The following is a 12,580-nucleotide window of genomic DNA, read 5'->3' on the forward strand; positions in this document are numbered from 1 at the left end:
ATGCCTGAATGATGAGATAGATCTCGTTTACTAGGGATGAGTCTGCGACAAAGTTGCCAGAACGTGGTATGAGGATCTGCATGTCATCCGCGTAGTTGGTATAGGTTACCCCCAGTCTGTCAAGTTTGTCGAAGAATGGCTTAGTAAAGATATTGTACATTGTAGGAGAGACACATGAACCTTGTGGGACACCACAAGTGATTTGTATTGAGTCCGCTAAGGTTAAGGGGGAGAAGACTCATCGTACGGTTAGCTAGGAAGGACTGCACCCAGGCTATAGCTTCACTTGAGAAATGGGCGGCAGACGCTAGATGCTTACATAATACTGCATGGTCAACCAGGTCGAAGGCCGCCGATAAGTCACGGAGGAGGAGCATAGCTGTTTTACCTTTGTCCTTCAACTCGTCGATCAGTGTCTTAAGGTCAATTAAGGCTGTTTCAGTACCGTGTAGAGGTCTGAATCCGGATTGGCGTGATCCTAGTAGTTGGTTCGTCTCCAGGTATTTTTGGATCTGGAGGTAGGCTACTCTGTCAATGATTTTAAGAAGGAACGGGACCGTGGTGATAGGCCTGTAGTTAGTCAGGATGGCTGGGTCAAGTGTCTGCTTTTTGATGAGGCAATACCCATGATTCTTTAAGGTTGGTGGGCACAGTGCTGGTTCTAAAAGAGGCATTTATTAACTTAGAGATGAAGGGTGCCAAGTCTCTCTCAGCGTCCTTAATTATTTGAGCAGGGCAGTGGTCACCCTGGCAATTAGATGGTTTCAGGGATGAGATGACCTTTTCAGTTTCCAGTATGGAGATGTTGGTAAACCTGAATGGTATACAACTACCTAATCCATCTGTACTTGGTGTTTCTAACAGAGGGGTGGTATGCGTTCCTGCGGAATTCAAGGAGGCTTTCTTCATTGCAATTTTAGATTGTAGCGTTATCATCTTATTTACCAATGCATTTTGGATGCTCGTGCACCACTGTTTGTCCTTGGGGACAATAGGGTTTTTCATTTCCCTGAGGATGGAGAAGAGTTCCTTAGAGTTGGAATTGGCTTTGCTGATTCTTTTGTTGAATGCATTTTTCTTGGTTTGGATTATTTCTTTTTTGTATATGTTTGAGAAGTTGGCAAGTAAGGTTTTATTCTCATCCGAGGGTGAATGTCTCCAGATAGCTTGGAGTTTACGTTTTTGGATTCGTAGTTCTTTAAGGTGGGGGGTAAACCAGGCATTGAGGTGTGATTCTTGTTTACTTTTACGTAGTTTGATAGGGGCAATGGTGTCCAGAGCTCTGGCCATAGAGATGTTAAATGTATCAACTAATGAGTTAGGGTCAGGGTTATTGACGCTAACAGTAAGGGCAGGTAGGAGGAGAGGGAGTAGTTTATCCACAGTGATATCTTTTTTTCTTCTGGTAGGCTGAGGTGGTACAATTTCACGATTATCTGTTTGAAAGGGTACTATGATAGTTGAAAAGCAGATGAGATGGTGGTCTGTCCAGGTTTTAGGTGTGATATTAGCCATGGTGGTGGTGCAATTCAAATTGGCTAACCTTAACTATGCCTTGCGCTAGCACGTAGACATAATATACATATTTATATTTGTACATTGGTATTATTACTTGCCTTTGAATATTTAAAGTGGGACTTAGTGCAGCATTACACTAAGTTATTTTTGTACTTGCCTGTATGAGTCTTCTTAGTTACCATTTTTGTAGTGTCAAATACAACAGTCTCCCTTTCCTCCTTGGTTCAGCTTTACCACTTGGATCAATGTTACTTAAGTGGCTGGTTTAGCACATCTGGGGTTGTAAAATCCTTGCTATCAATATGTTGACTTTTACAAGTCTTACCCCAGACAGTGACTTTGAAACCCCCCCTGTCCCAAAAACGCCCTAACCAGCAGAGTCAATGTTTGGGTATCACCAGGGTCCAAAACCATTGGAGAGCCGCAGGTCACAAACCCGTGGAAATACAGCATTCTGGCAACAATTAAACAGTGCTTATGCAGGATGACTGGAATCTGATTAATGGTGTGTAGTGAGCAAGTACACAGTTTAGCTAGGCAGTATAGGATTTGTACGTAAGGATTAATAGTCAATGAATGAACATTAAGTGGAAGGTCAGTGTACACCGAGATTTCTTTGCCATTTCATGCTTTTGACCCAAGATGAAGTACAAGGACAAACTGAGAACCAACTGAAAATTATGCCCTGAGAAGCTGAATTAAAGCTGTAGACGAAACGTTCTTCCCGATAGGACTATTTTGGCAATATGCTCATGTTTATCATGAGTTGCATGTACTATGCAGGGCTGTTGTCTTATCTGATGGGTAGAAATGAGAAGCAGCTTCTAAAACGAGGATGCTATGAGTTTTTTTTAAACCGACTATATAAATATGTGCAGCTTTGCCAGCTCCGGGAGACTTGTCGCAGTGCAAACTGATGGGCACCAGCTCTCACAACCTTTTGCCCGGAGTGGTCTAATGTTAGAGGTGTTGGGTCTTCTCAGAGCAGGAGGCATGCAAGAATAAACCCTGTTTTTATGCATCTTCCTTTATGATTCCATCTATGTTTTATACAATAAATCAGTGCAAAAATGATGGGTTGCGCCCGCCGAATGATTGCTGAAATCAGCCTTGTGCAACATAGGGTGTCTGTAGAAGTTTGATAAAAAAATGTATTTTGACTCAAATGTAAAAAACGTTGCTTTACCTTCTGAACTATGAGCTTCATGTCCTCTGATAGAACTATTCCCAGTCTCAAATCTATGCAACATAATCTGTTCGAAAATCATCAGTTGAAACTTTGTAGTCTACTTTTCGAATTTTCACATGTATCCTGGCAGACCAAGAATATTAAAAGGTGTAACACAAAAAACAAACTAATATGATCACTTGAATGAACCTAACCAATTGAATGAACCTAACCAATTGAATATTGAAAGGGAAATAAAAACTAATCTTGATGCTAACTTTTTATCCAAAGCACTTTGGTCAGATGCTTTGCCTCTGGGAAAAGACTGACAATGAATATGGATTTGAACCACCTGCCTTCAGCTGGAGCGATCAACTGAAACAAAAATGGAGGTAGCTGGACCTAAATGTAAAGTTGTTGGCTACCCTTTCACTCAACTCCAAATAATTTGTGGTTATAGTTGCACCAAATTCATGGGGCCAGAATGGTTTATTTAGGAATGTTTAATTCTTCAAATTTGCCCTGAAAACGGAACAGTGCTTCTGTGGTCCCCATTATGCTGAAATATCATGTATTAGATCCCACTGATGCAGACTATATAGTCTAGGTTACATTCAAACCAACGCTGGGCTGTTATGTGCAGTAAAATGGTAACGTCTAACAACTTTATTATATATAATCTGAGTCATAACAGCAGCAACTATCTCTTACCCATCTGAATAGAGATCTCGCCGATTGCCCACGTGGCATTATTGCATACAGAAATGAACTCCGGATTAAGGTTGGTCCCCAAAATTGGCATAAAATCAGCTGTAAAACAAAGGTAAAAAATGCAGTCAGAAAAATTATAGAAACTTTCATTTGTTAGTAAAAACATCAAACAAAATAATCCAAAACGAAGTCACTTCGCCTTGGCAACTGTTTGTGGATGGTTAGACCAGCATACTTCAAAATGATCATCTCTTGAAGAATGAGTCAGGCACAGACTAGATCACTAAACTTTAGTACAGTCCAAAAAGAGGAGCGTGGCCTGGCAGCGGATCAATATGGTGTAGCTACACACCAGTTCCTGCCCTTCGAACCTGCTGTGAGCCATAAAACGCAAGTTTCACCAGAAATGTTCAGTGAGGAAAAAGGCTGTGACCCTCTTGATGGCTGTTAGGCAGAAACCTGTGCAGTTCCCTTAGGGACCACTGCAAAAGGCTTAAGACTACAGGTGTTGGTAGAAAACCCAATTGGTAGCAGTCTGTACCACCCAGATTTAACTGGTAAACTGGTAGCTGTGGCTGAGCAGCCAGACTTCTCTCAAGAAGAGTTAGACAGTATATAGAGTATACAAGATAGGTACCAAAACACAGTATCACAAGCAAACACTGACCAGAGCTTGGGTATCAAAGTATATAATTATTTATTTAAAGACACACTTATAGAAACACTCCAGCACTATTATTGTAAGCAAGTTCAAAACACAGTCACTATTAATATATATACATCCCTTATTCCTTATTAGACAAGTCTTAGTTAACACCACTTATTTTCAGACAGAGGTGAGCGCTTAACTAAAGATGGCACTCCAATAAATTATCAAAAAAAAGGGAGGGAAAAGGCAGAAATTAGACAAGCACACAATACTAATACTTTAGAAGCACCCAGCAAGGCAGGAAAGTCAAAGTCTACTAGTGAGCAAAAAGTTCAGAGGCCAGGCTCCCTCTTGGAGAGAACAGAACACCAATGCGCCCAAGATCACACAGTTTTAAGAGGCTTTGAAAAAGTCTTGCAGAGAGTTCAAAAAGGAATTAGTTCAGCTCAGAAAAGTTCAGTTAGCCAGCCTAGGGTCAGCCCAGGTGGTATGTCGAGGATTTAGTAGTCACCCCGAACGGACCGTTGCAAGGGAGGCTAGGCGGACACAGTACCTTTAAAATGGAGAGGATCCTCCAGCGGTGGCAGTTGTTCGTGGCAGCGGGTGCAAGTCGCAGCGTCGTCCAGAGGAAGAGAAGGTCTCGACGTGGAGGAAAGCTGAAGGTCGTTGCACTGCCAGTGAAGAAACCAGCCGCGGAGTTCTCCGGTTAAAAGGTACTACCCTTTTATTTGCGGTAGTGGTAAATCGTGGTATCCCGGTTGCTTGGCGGCCACGAGATGATCCGGGAAGGCGAAAAGACGGGCAAACTGGTTATCCCCACCAGTGAAAGGAAGAAGACTCCTCGGATGAAGATCTTCTCTGTCGTCGGGAAAAGTGGTGAGACGGTTCAGCAGGGCTCCACCGGTGGTGTCGTCGTTGCAGGTCGGCTCAGCTTCTCCCTCCTTGGATTCTTTAGGTCCTGTGGCGACGTATGAAGTTCCAGTCCCCAAAGCCCTGCTTTTATGCAGAAAACCCTCATTCATCAGTCCTAGCTGTCACTTAAACATGCTAAGTGGTGAGACGGGCGGCTCACCACTGGGCCAATCACACAAGAGTGCGACTTGAGCTGCTGAGGCAACTCAGTCCAGGGTGCCTAACCCCCCCCCCTCCCACACATCCTGTAGACCCAGACAGAGTGGCACCACTTTTGGAGGCTTCTGTGTAGAAGCCCGCCAAAAAGTGGAACAAAGGGCTCGACTTGGGTTGGAGTTACAGAGGCGAACACAAACGCCATTTTAAAACCGAGTTCTGACAAAAAAGACCCAACCGGGGAATAAATATTAAATAAATAACCCGGCGGTATCTTTAACATTGCACCAAAAAGTGGTGCGTTTAAAATGAATGGGAAAATCCCATAGAAAATATTCTGGTGGAATATTTCGCGTGGTAACCACTGCCACCAGCCAGAAACTCAACGAGGGGGGACTGCACAGTGCCCCCACAAAAAACAGACCCAGGGTTAATCTAATTACCCCTACCAGTACTTCCACAATATGATGGTTTGTACTGGTTCTGTTCCCAATTTAAGACTAGTAAAGTCAATGGTGACTTTACATGTCCTCGGAGACAGTAGTCAGTCCCAGGGTATGGAGTCTATGTTTGGGGGTCACTATGACACCCCTGTGTTACTGCACGGAGGGTGCTGTGTAACACACTTAACAAAAACCACATGAAACCCTATGGAGTAAAAGACCCCATAGCCCATAAAACACATTACAAAGTCAAAGGATATCTCAAATCATGTCTAAGAGAGGGGGGGAAAAAAATAAATAAACCCCAAAAATCCAGCAAAGCTGCTGGGGGACTCACTAGGTTTGGGAAATTAGCCTTAACAGAGAATTCTCTCTAACAATGGCACCCTCCGATCCCAGCTTTACTGAGCATATCAGCCCTTCATTTAGATCAGGAGGCGGTCCACTGCACCAACCCTGCCTCTCTCCTTGCTTAGTGGAGCCGGAAACAAAATTGTCGGTGCGACTCAGAGTCGCCCATCCACTGCTTGCTGGTGACTGCTGTGCCCCCCCCTTGTGGAGTGCTAGAGAGGTCAGCAAATGTGGAGGCTGCCTTAGGGAGCGGGGGTGAGTTGTAATTGTGTATGGACCTTCCTCTGCCCCAAAGCCAGCACTCTGAAGACCCAAGTCCCTCTGACAGAATCCAACACTGGCACTGGATGAACGGTGTTGAACTGCAGAGAGCAGTGAATCAGAGTAGTCTGTGTGGTGAAAGATTCTAGCAGTGCTGATGACCTCAGTTATCCATTAGTCTGAGTACAGCAGAGTCAGATTTTACGTGATGGATGAGGGTGGTTCTACCTCACCACTTCCACTGAAGTGTCCGAGAGCATCAGGATGGTGATATGGCAGTTTGGTAAAGGCTCTGCTAAAAAATAAAAAAAATAAATAAACCATGCATACTATGCCGCAGTGCTGGTGCCCGAGCGATTGGGCCTGAGCAGTGGCTAAAGAGGGGCATGGGGCTCTTGTTTGATACCCATCTAATTTTTGTGATGGCTGTGGAAGCACAATGGTGAAGGAGGGTACAAGGACCTGATATTGGACACATTTAATAATATTTTACATGGTCCCTCCACTTCTTAACCTAGAATTATTATCCAGCTCTTGGGAGAGTGGAACCTTTAAATTCTCAGTGGTAATGTCACAGGAGACATTCCCCCGAAACCCAATTGGAAAAGAGGCTCACCACACTTCTTTAAATTGGAAACTGAAACGTACACTATAATTTTCCGAATTAGTACATATTTTGAAGTATTAGATTCTCCTAAAAGCAATCATATCATCTTGTACTTCTCTTTAAATATTGAGACAAAGGAAGATACAAAAGAGATGGGCCTATCCGATGAAAGAATTTACTCGGCAAGAACTCAATGGACCTGGACTCTGAAAAAATGTTAACACTTTTAATTAAAAAATCTTTAGAACTAGTAGGATTTTCCACTCTTGAAAATAAAAAGTTTCACCCTTGGAGTTCTCAAACACACCCTTTATGATGCAAAAAGCATTGTACATCTTCTGCATCTGAAAATTGCAAAGAAACAGATAATTATTTAGAAAGCTTTCACTCTCTTGGTAAAAATAACTATATATTTCACCCCCGGTTGAAACAGAATTACAGGAATAAATTCATAATGATCCAGAGGGACAGTGAGCATATGCTTTCTATTTTAGCTAAACACAAAACTATTCTTTCTGAAAGACACTACCAATCTAGTCTTGTCACAACAAACTTTGCAGCTAAATCCAATCCCTGAAAACATTTGGATGACCTGCTATACTAAATTATAGTCTCTAAAAAAGCATAAGATTTCATCTAATTTTAAATGGGAAATCTGTAACCTCTTGAAATCTACCCTTCACGTTTGACAACATTCTTATAAAAAGTAGGAATGAAAAACATTCCTGTGCCAAATGTTCTCAAAAACAATCTAATAATGTGGGCTCATATTTGATTTATACTATTAACCTCAATAAATAATGGTAATCAATCAGCATTTGTTTTTCCGATTTAAAAAAAATAAAATGTGGACCACATGGATCCTACAAACCATTGTCCTATTACCCACCTGACATCAATTGTAAAATGTTCTCTTCTTTATTACCTCAACAGGTAGAGGTTTGGGCCACTGGTTCTGGTAGAATGGACATCTACCACTAAGATTTTTAAAAAAAGGATTGGGCACTGGTTTTAATGGGTTACTTTTTTCTTTGATTTGCTAATCCATTGCTAATCATAGTCCGTTCACAGCATTTGTTGATTTCTCTAATGCCTTTGACAAAGTTAACAGCGCAAAATTATGGTAAAAATTATCTGTGGGGTATGCCCGACTGCCTCATGGACATAAATCTCATAAGGTGAGACTGGATGTGCCTGGGAAAACAACAGAGGAAAAAACCTGCGTATGACGGGCTAAGCATGGCGTGCGTCTCGTGGCGCTGTCTCTATTTAATTTGCGTATTTCTGATTTGAATCCCCTCTTGTCAAAAGTCTATTAACTTCCTCAGAAACGTGGGTCTATTCCCTTAGTCTTCCTAGCAGATGCAGAGGACTTGATCCTTTTAGACAGAACCACTATTAGGCTACAGAGGACTATCGGCACCTTTGATGATTATTATAATACCAATAAACTGGTCAAAAACATTCTGAAAATGAACATCTTCAGGATCTCCTGTTCCATGAAGTCTCCTCTAAAGTGGAGTTGGTTAGTGAATTCACTTATTTAGGTATTCAGGTTATATTTTAAGCCTACTAGAACTTGCGTCAGAAAGCTGTGATCTTTGCAACACAGATGACTAGGCTTGATCGCAAGCATGGACGATTCTCTGCCCTCATAATTTGTCTTTACAAATCTAATGTGATGCCAGCTTTACTTTATGGTGCTAAATTTCTATCTTTCAACCCATTACTTTGGAGGAAAGTTCGGGCTCTTCCCAATTCAACCCCTTATACCGTTATCAGATTTTAATTTGGTCTTACATCTCTGGTGGCTAAGATAAAGTCACAAAACTTCCTCCTGTACTGGAAAATGTGGGATGGTCCTGAGAATTCTTTATCATCTTGACACCAAAATTCAGTTATGAATGTTTAATCATGAAATGTAATGTATTGGGTAAAATCCTGCAGCATTAATATGTCTGGAGATACTTTAATTATAGATGCTTGTAGGGTTTGGAAGGCCCTGTGGGATTCAGATTGGTGCTCCACTTGCCATCCTTTAAGCAATTTCATAATCTGACTTTGTTGGAGAAGAAATTAAAAACCATCCCACCTTATTCAATCAAATGTCCTTCCAAATTATTGCCACAATTTTTTGATTAAATTAAAATTTTATTTAACACACGCAATTGTTGGTAGTTGACTTGATTTACAAAATAAATGAGACTTTGACTATGCAGTTTACCTAATAACATTGAAACATTGTTTTCTGTAATGGATACAATTGCACATTTGAGAACAGTATTTTATGGGCACTTTGTTCATGAACTAAAAATGTTTTTAAATACAAAAGATTTCTAGGACCGTATTTTGAATGCATACCAGAATTCTCTGATTATTGTGGCAGTTAACTTTAGTGTATGGATTCTTTTAATTGTATAACTTTTTTACTTTGTGTTATTGTTTAATAACGTGATGAATTGCTAGTTTTTCTCTCAATTTATTAACTAATTAGAGGTTATGTTTGAGAAGTTTATGTATGCAGCTATAACAATCCATTTTTAAAAAGCAGAACTTGGCAAAACATTTTTGCCTCAGAATACCACCCTGTAAACTAAACATGCAATATTACTTCAAGAGGATCCTCCAAATATCAGACAAACGTAACCTCTTACTCGATTGTACAGCGTATTCCCATCTACTCAGGGGATGAAAGCCTTCCTCCCTGATGATCTAACCAGGGTCCACTTTTACCACTTAAAAAGAAGAGATTGAGCAGAAAGCGGAGGACATAAAAGACGTTTAATTCAGCGCCACAATACAGGCTCCTCCAGGATCTGTCACAGAGGACATTTGCCAAACAATGCAGCCTCAGGATAGTTGCATCTTGCCCCAGTGACAGAAAGATCAGCTACTTCTTGGATTTCCTAATACTAGGCTATTTTAAGAGCAGCGGTATCCCTACAGAGGAAGGAGGTAATTATTTGGAATGGAAAGGCAAGAGAAGAACAAAATACTTACTTGATAGACGCTTTATCGCAGCAACGCAGTATCTGTGTTGCTCAACATTTGAATATGAAGCTGGTTCTCTAATAATGTTTTCTACTTCATTCAAATTGAATATTTCATTTTAATTTTCTTTTAGGCATTTTAACTTTTACATATTTTAAATATTGTGTATGCCGTGTGTTTGTATGCTTTGCACAATAGTTTGAAGTCACTGACTTCAATTCCCGGCTCTCTGTGGTAGTCGCCTGACTGCCGCGTCTTACTCGCATCAAAAGACTGTTTGGGCCTGTGCGGGCCGATTCGATGATCGGCGTAAGGCACTGCACGTTCATAAGTAGCGGTGTGTATTGAGCTTAAACTTTTTAAAGTGTACCTTGTGAAACTGGTACCACATTGCCTTATCTCAAAAGTATGATGATTTAATTGACCATATATTGTTCTGGGAATATCCATCTTGGTTTTGGGGGAGAACGTGATGCCCCCGTATACATCCAATGATTTGCAGGCACTTCAGGAAAATAAGTATGGCACAATTACTTCAAGGGCTTTGGATAAAATTAGGCAATTGGGCATTTGCAACAATCACTATGTGCTACCTTTGCAATCTGCACGGTTTCTGCAGGTGGCTATAATTAAAACCAGATCTGAAGTTAAGAATGTTGTCGCACTTAGATGAAATAATAAGATCATTAAGTTAGACATTCTTTTTATAACAGAAACTAGGTTCAATGCGAACTCTGCGGCAAATTTTCAATTATTGGTCCTAGAAAAGTTTCAAATTAAGAGGGCAAATGGGGAGCTGACAATGGGAGGAGTCACCGCAATTATTGCAAGGTTCTCCCTGGAGCTACTTAATTTCCAACTACCAATTTGGGATACAATTTCTCTAATTCTTACCTGGACCATACATATATCTCCAAATGATTCCTACCATCTAGTTCTTCGTTATAGACCTCCAGGTCCTGTTGGTTCTTTCCTAAATAGCCTCAATGCCCATCTTGGAATGGAGGCGTTACACCACTCAAATATAATTATCTTAGGTGATTTTAACACATGGTGCATTGAACCCGATAGTCCGGAATATATACAGTTTAAGGATATCATGCAATCTCATGATCTTCAGATACTGAGTTGGCATATAGGTAATCACAGTGTGGACATAGTTATGTTCAGAGGAAAAACTCATCAGGAGAACACATTGGTCACACGGAAAATTTTGCCATATCAAACAGATACAATATGGGAAATCTCTGTATGTTAACATTCAATTGGTACGTAGTAAAAATAAACTACATATGGACATCAAGAAATGTATGGACTAAGATCATAAAGTTACGAATTATCCAGACAGATCGAAGTGACCATGACCCTTTGGAAATGTCCTTGCCTTTAAGCCAGAAACCGGTGGTAGCGTTCTGCAAACAAATAGTAGAAGTAAATCAAGGGCGAAATCGGTTACGCTTAAAAGAAAATCAAATAAAAGGCCTAACAGAGGAGTATCAATCCCTATCTAACACAACAGCAAATCCGATAAACTATGTCGCCCTATTGCCTTACCAACAATTGAGCAATCCAAGGATCCTAAACAGAAAAACACACAGGCATGAATGGAGCAGACTAGTAAATGACCAGAAGAAACTGCTCAATAAAGAAATAAGAGAGTTAAAGCGGAATATTGGAGCAAATGCCGCCTCATATTAAACAAAGGCGACAAAAATACCGTAATTGGCAAAAATCATTTTCCTGTGCAAGAGATCAAGAACGTGGTGAGATGATGCTATCCTTGATTCAATCGAACAACGCGAGAGAGATGGCAATAGTTTACCTGTAACTCCATTTCTCCAGCATTGGTATCTTTCATGGATTCACATGCTTAGAATATTCCCCGTCAGGCTGGGAATCCTCGATAAGTTATATAGACATTATCCGTAGGAAAAATTCCGTCACTTTTGTGTCCTATCTACGTCGTTTTGGGCCGCGCGCGCCGGCGCCACTAGGACGTAGGGGTATATATAGCTCCGCCCCCGCGGCTCCCTCAGATTTCAGCCCCCAAAGTAGTATGGGGGGGATCTCTGGTTTGCATGCTCATGGGAGGCCGGAGGGCGCATGTGAATCCATGAAATATACCAATGCTGGAGAAATGGAGTTACAGGTAAGAAACTATTCCCTTCTCCAGCATTGGATCTTTCATGGATTCACATGCTTAGAATAGATTGTATAGCAGTATCCCCCAACATTGAAGGCGTGTATGCAAACCAACATCACAACAAGCACAGTGCCCACTTACTATGGCAACACATTACATTACAGCATGTCCACTGTACAAGCCCAGTGCCCACTTACTATGGCAACACATTACATTATAGTATGTTCACTCACTTTAAAGCATAGTTGCCGAAGGATGCAACCCCACTTGGGGCTTACCTTATTGGAACAGGTGCCGTAGTACTGCCCGCCCCATCTGTGTATCTTCAGCATGTTGCTGTGCGAGACAGTAATGTCGGGTAAACCTATGTGGTACCGACCAGGAAGCTGCTTGGCAGATATCCCCCAGCGGAATTCCGGACCACAAAGCCGTCGACGACGATGTAGATCTTGTCGAATGGGCCCTTGGATGCTTTTCTAGCGGCTTTCCGGCCTTGGAATGACACTAAGAAATGGCAGAAGACAACCATCTGGATAGTCCTTGTTTTGAAATCGCTTTACCCCTAGCCGCAGGACCATAAGCTACAAAGAGTTGTCTCGTGTCTCTGAAGCTTTGAGTGTGATGGAGATAAAATTTCAAAGCTCTTTTCACGTCCAAAGTATGGAGAGTC

The 12,580-nt window shown here is 41.4% G+C and overlaps 1 protein-coding gene across 2 annotated transcripts in view; it reads right to left on the reverse strand.

Moving 5' to 3' along the window:
* The window catches only part of TNPO1 (transportin 1), a 1,970,728-nt gene that overhangs the window by 518,332 nt on the left and 1,439,816 nt on the right, over window positions 1-12,580 (reverse strand). For both annotated transcript variants that reach the window (XR_011280658.1, XM_069627508.1), the window contains exon 18: window positions 3,398-3,496. Coding sequence is in view for 1 of the 2 variants with exons in the window: in XM_069627508.1 (XP_069483609.1) it covers window positions 3,398-3,496 (99 nt within the window). In the remaining variant the exon portion in view is untranslated. The remainder of the gene's footprint in view (window positions 1-3,397; window positions 3,497-12,580) is intronic.

This window comes from Ambystoma mexicanum, chromosome 6p, assembly GCF_040938575.1.
Source record: "Ambystoma mexicanum isolate Mex_15411 chromosome 6p, UKY_AmexF1_1, whole genome shotgun sequence".
Taxonomy (NCBI): domain Eukaryota; kingdom Metazoa; phylum Chordata; class Amphibia; order Caudata; family Ambystomatidae; genus Ambystoma; species Ambystoma mexicanum.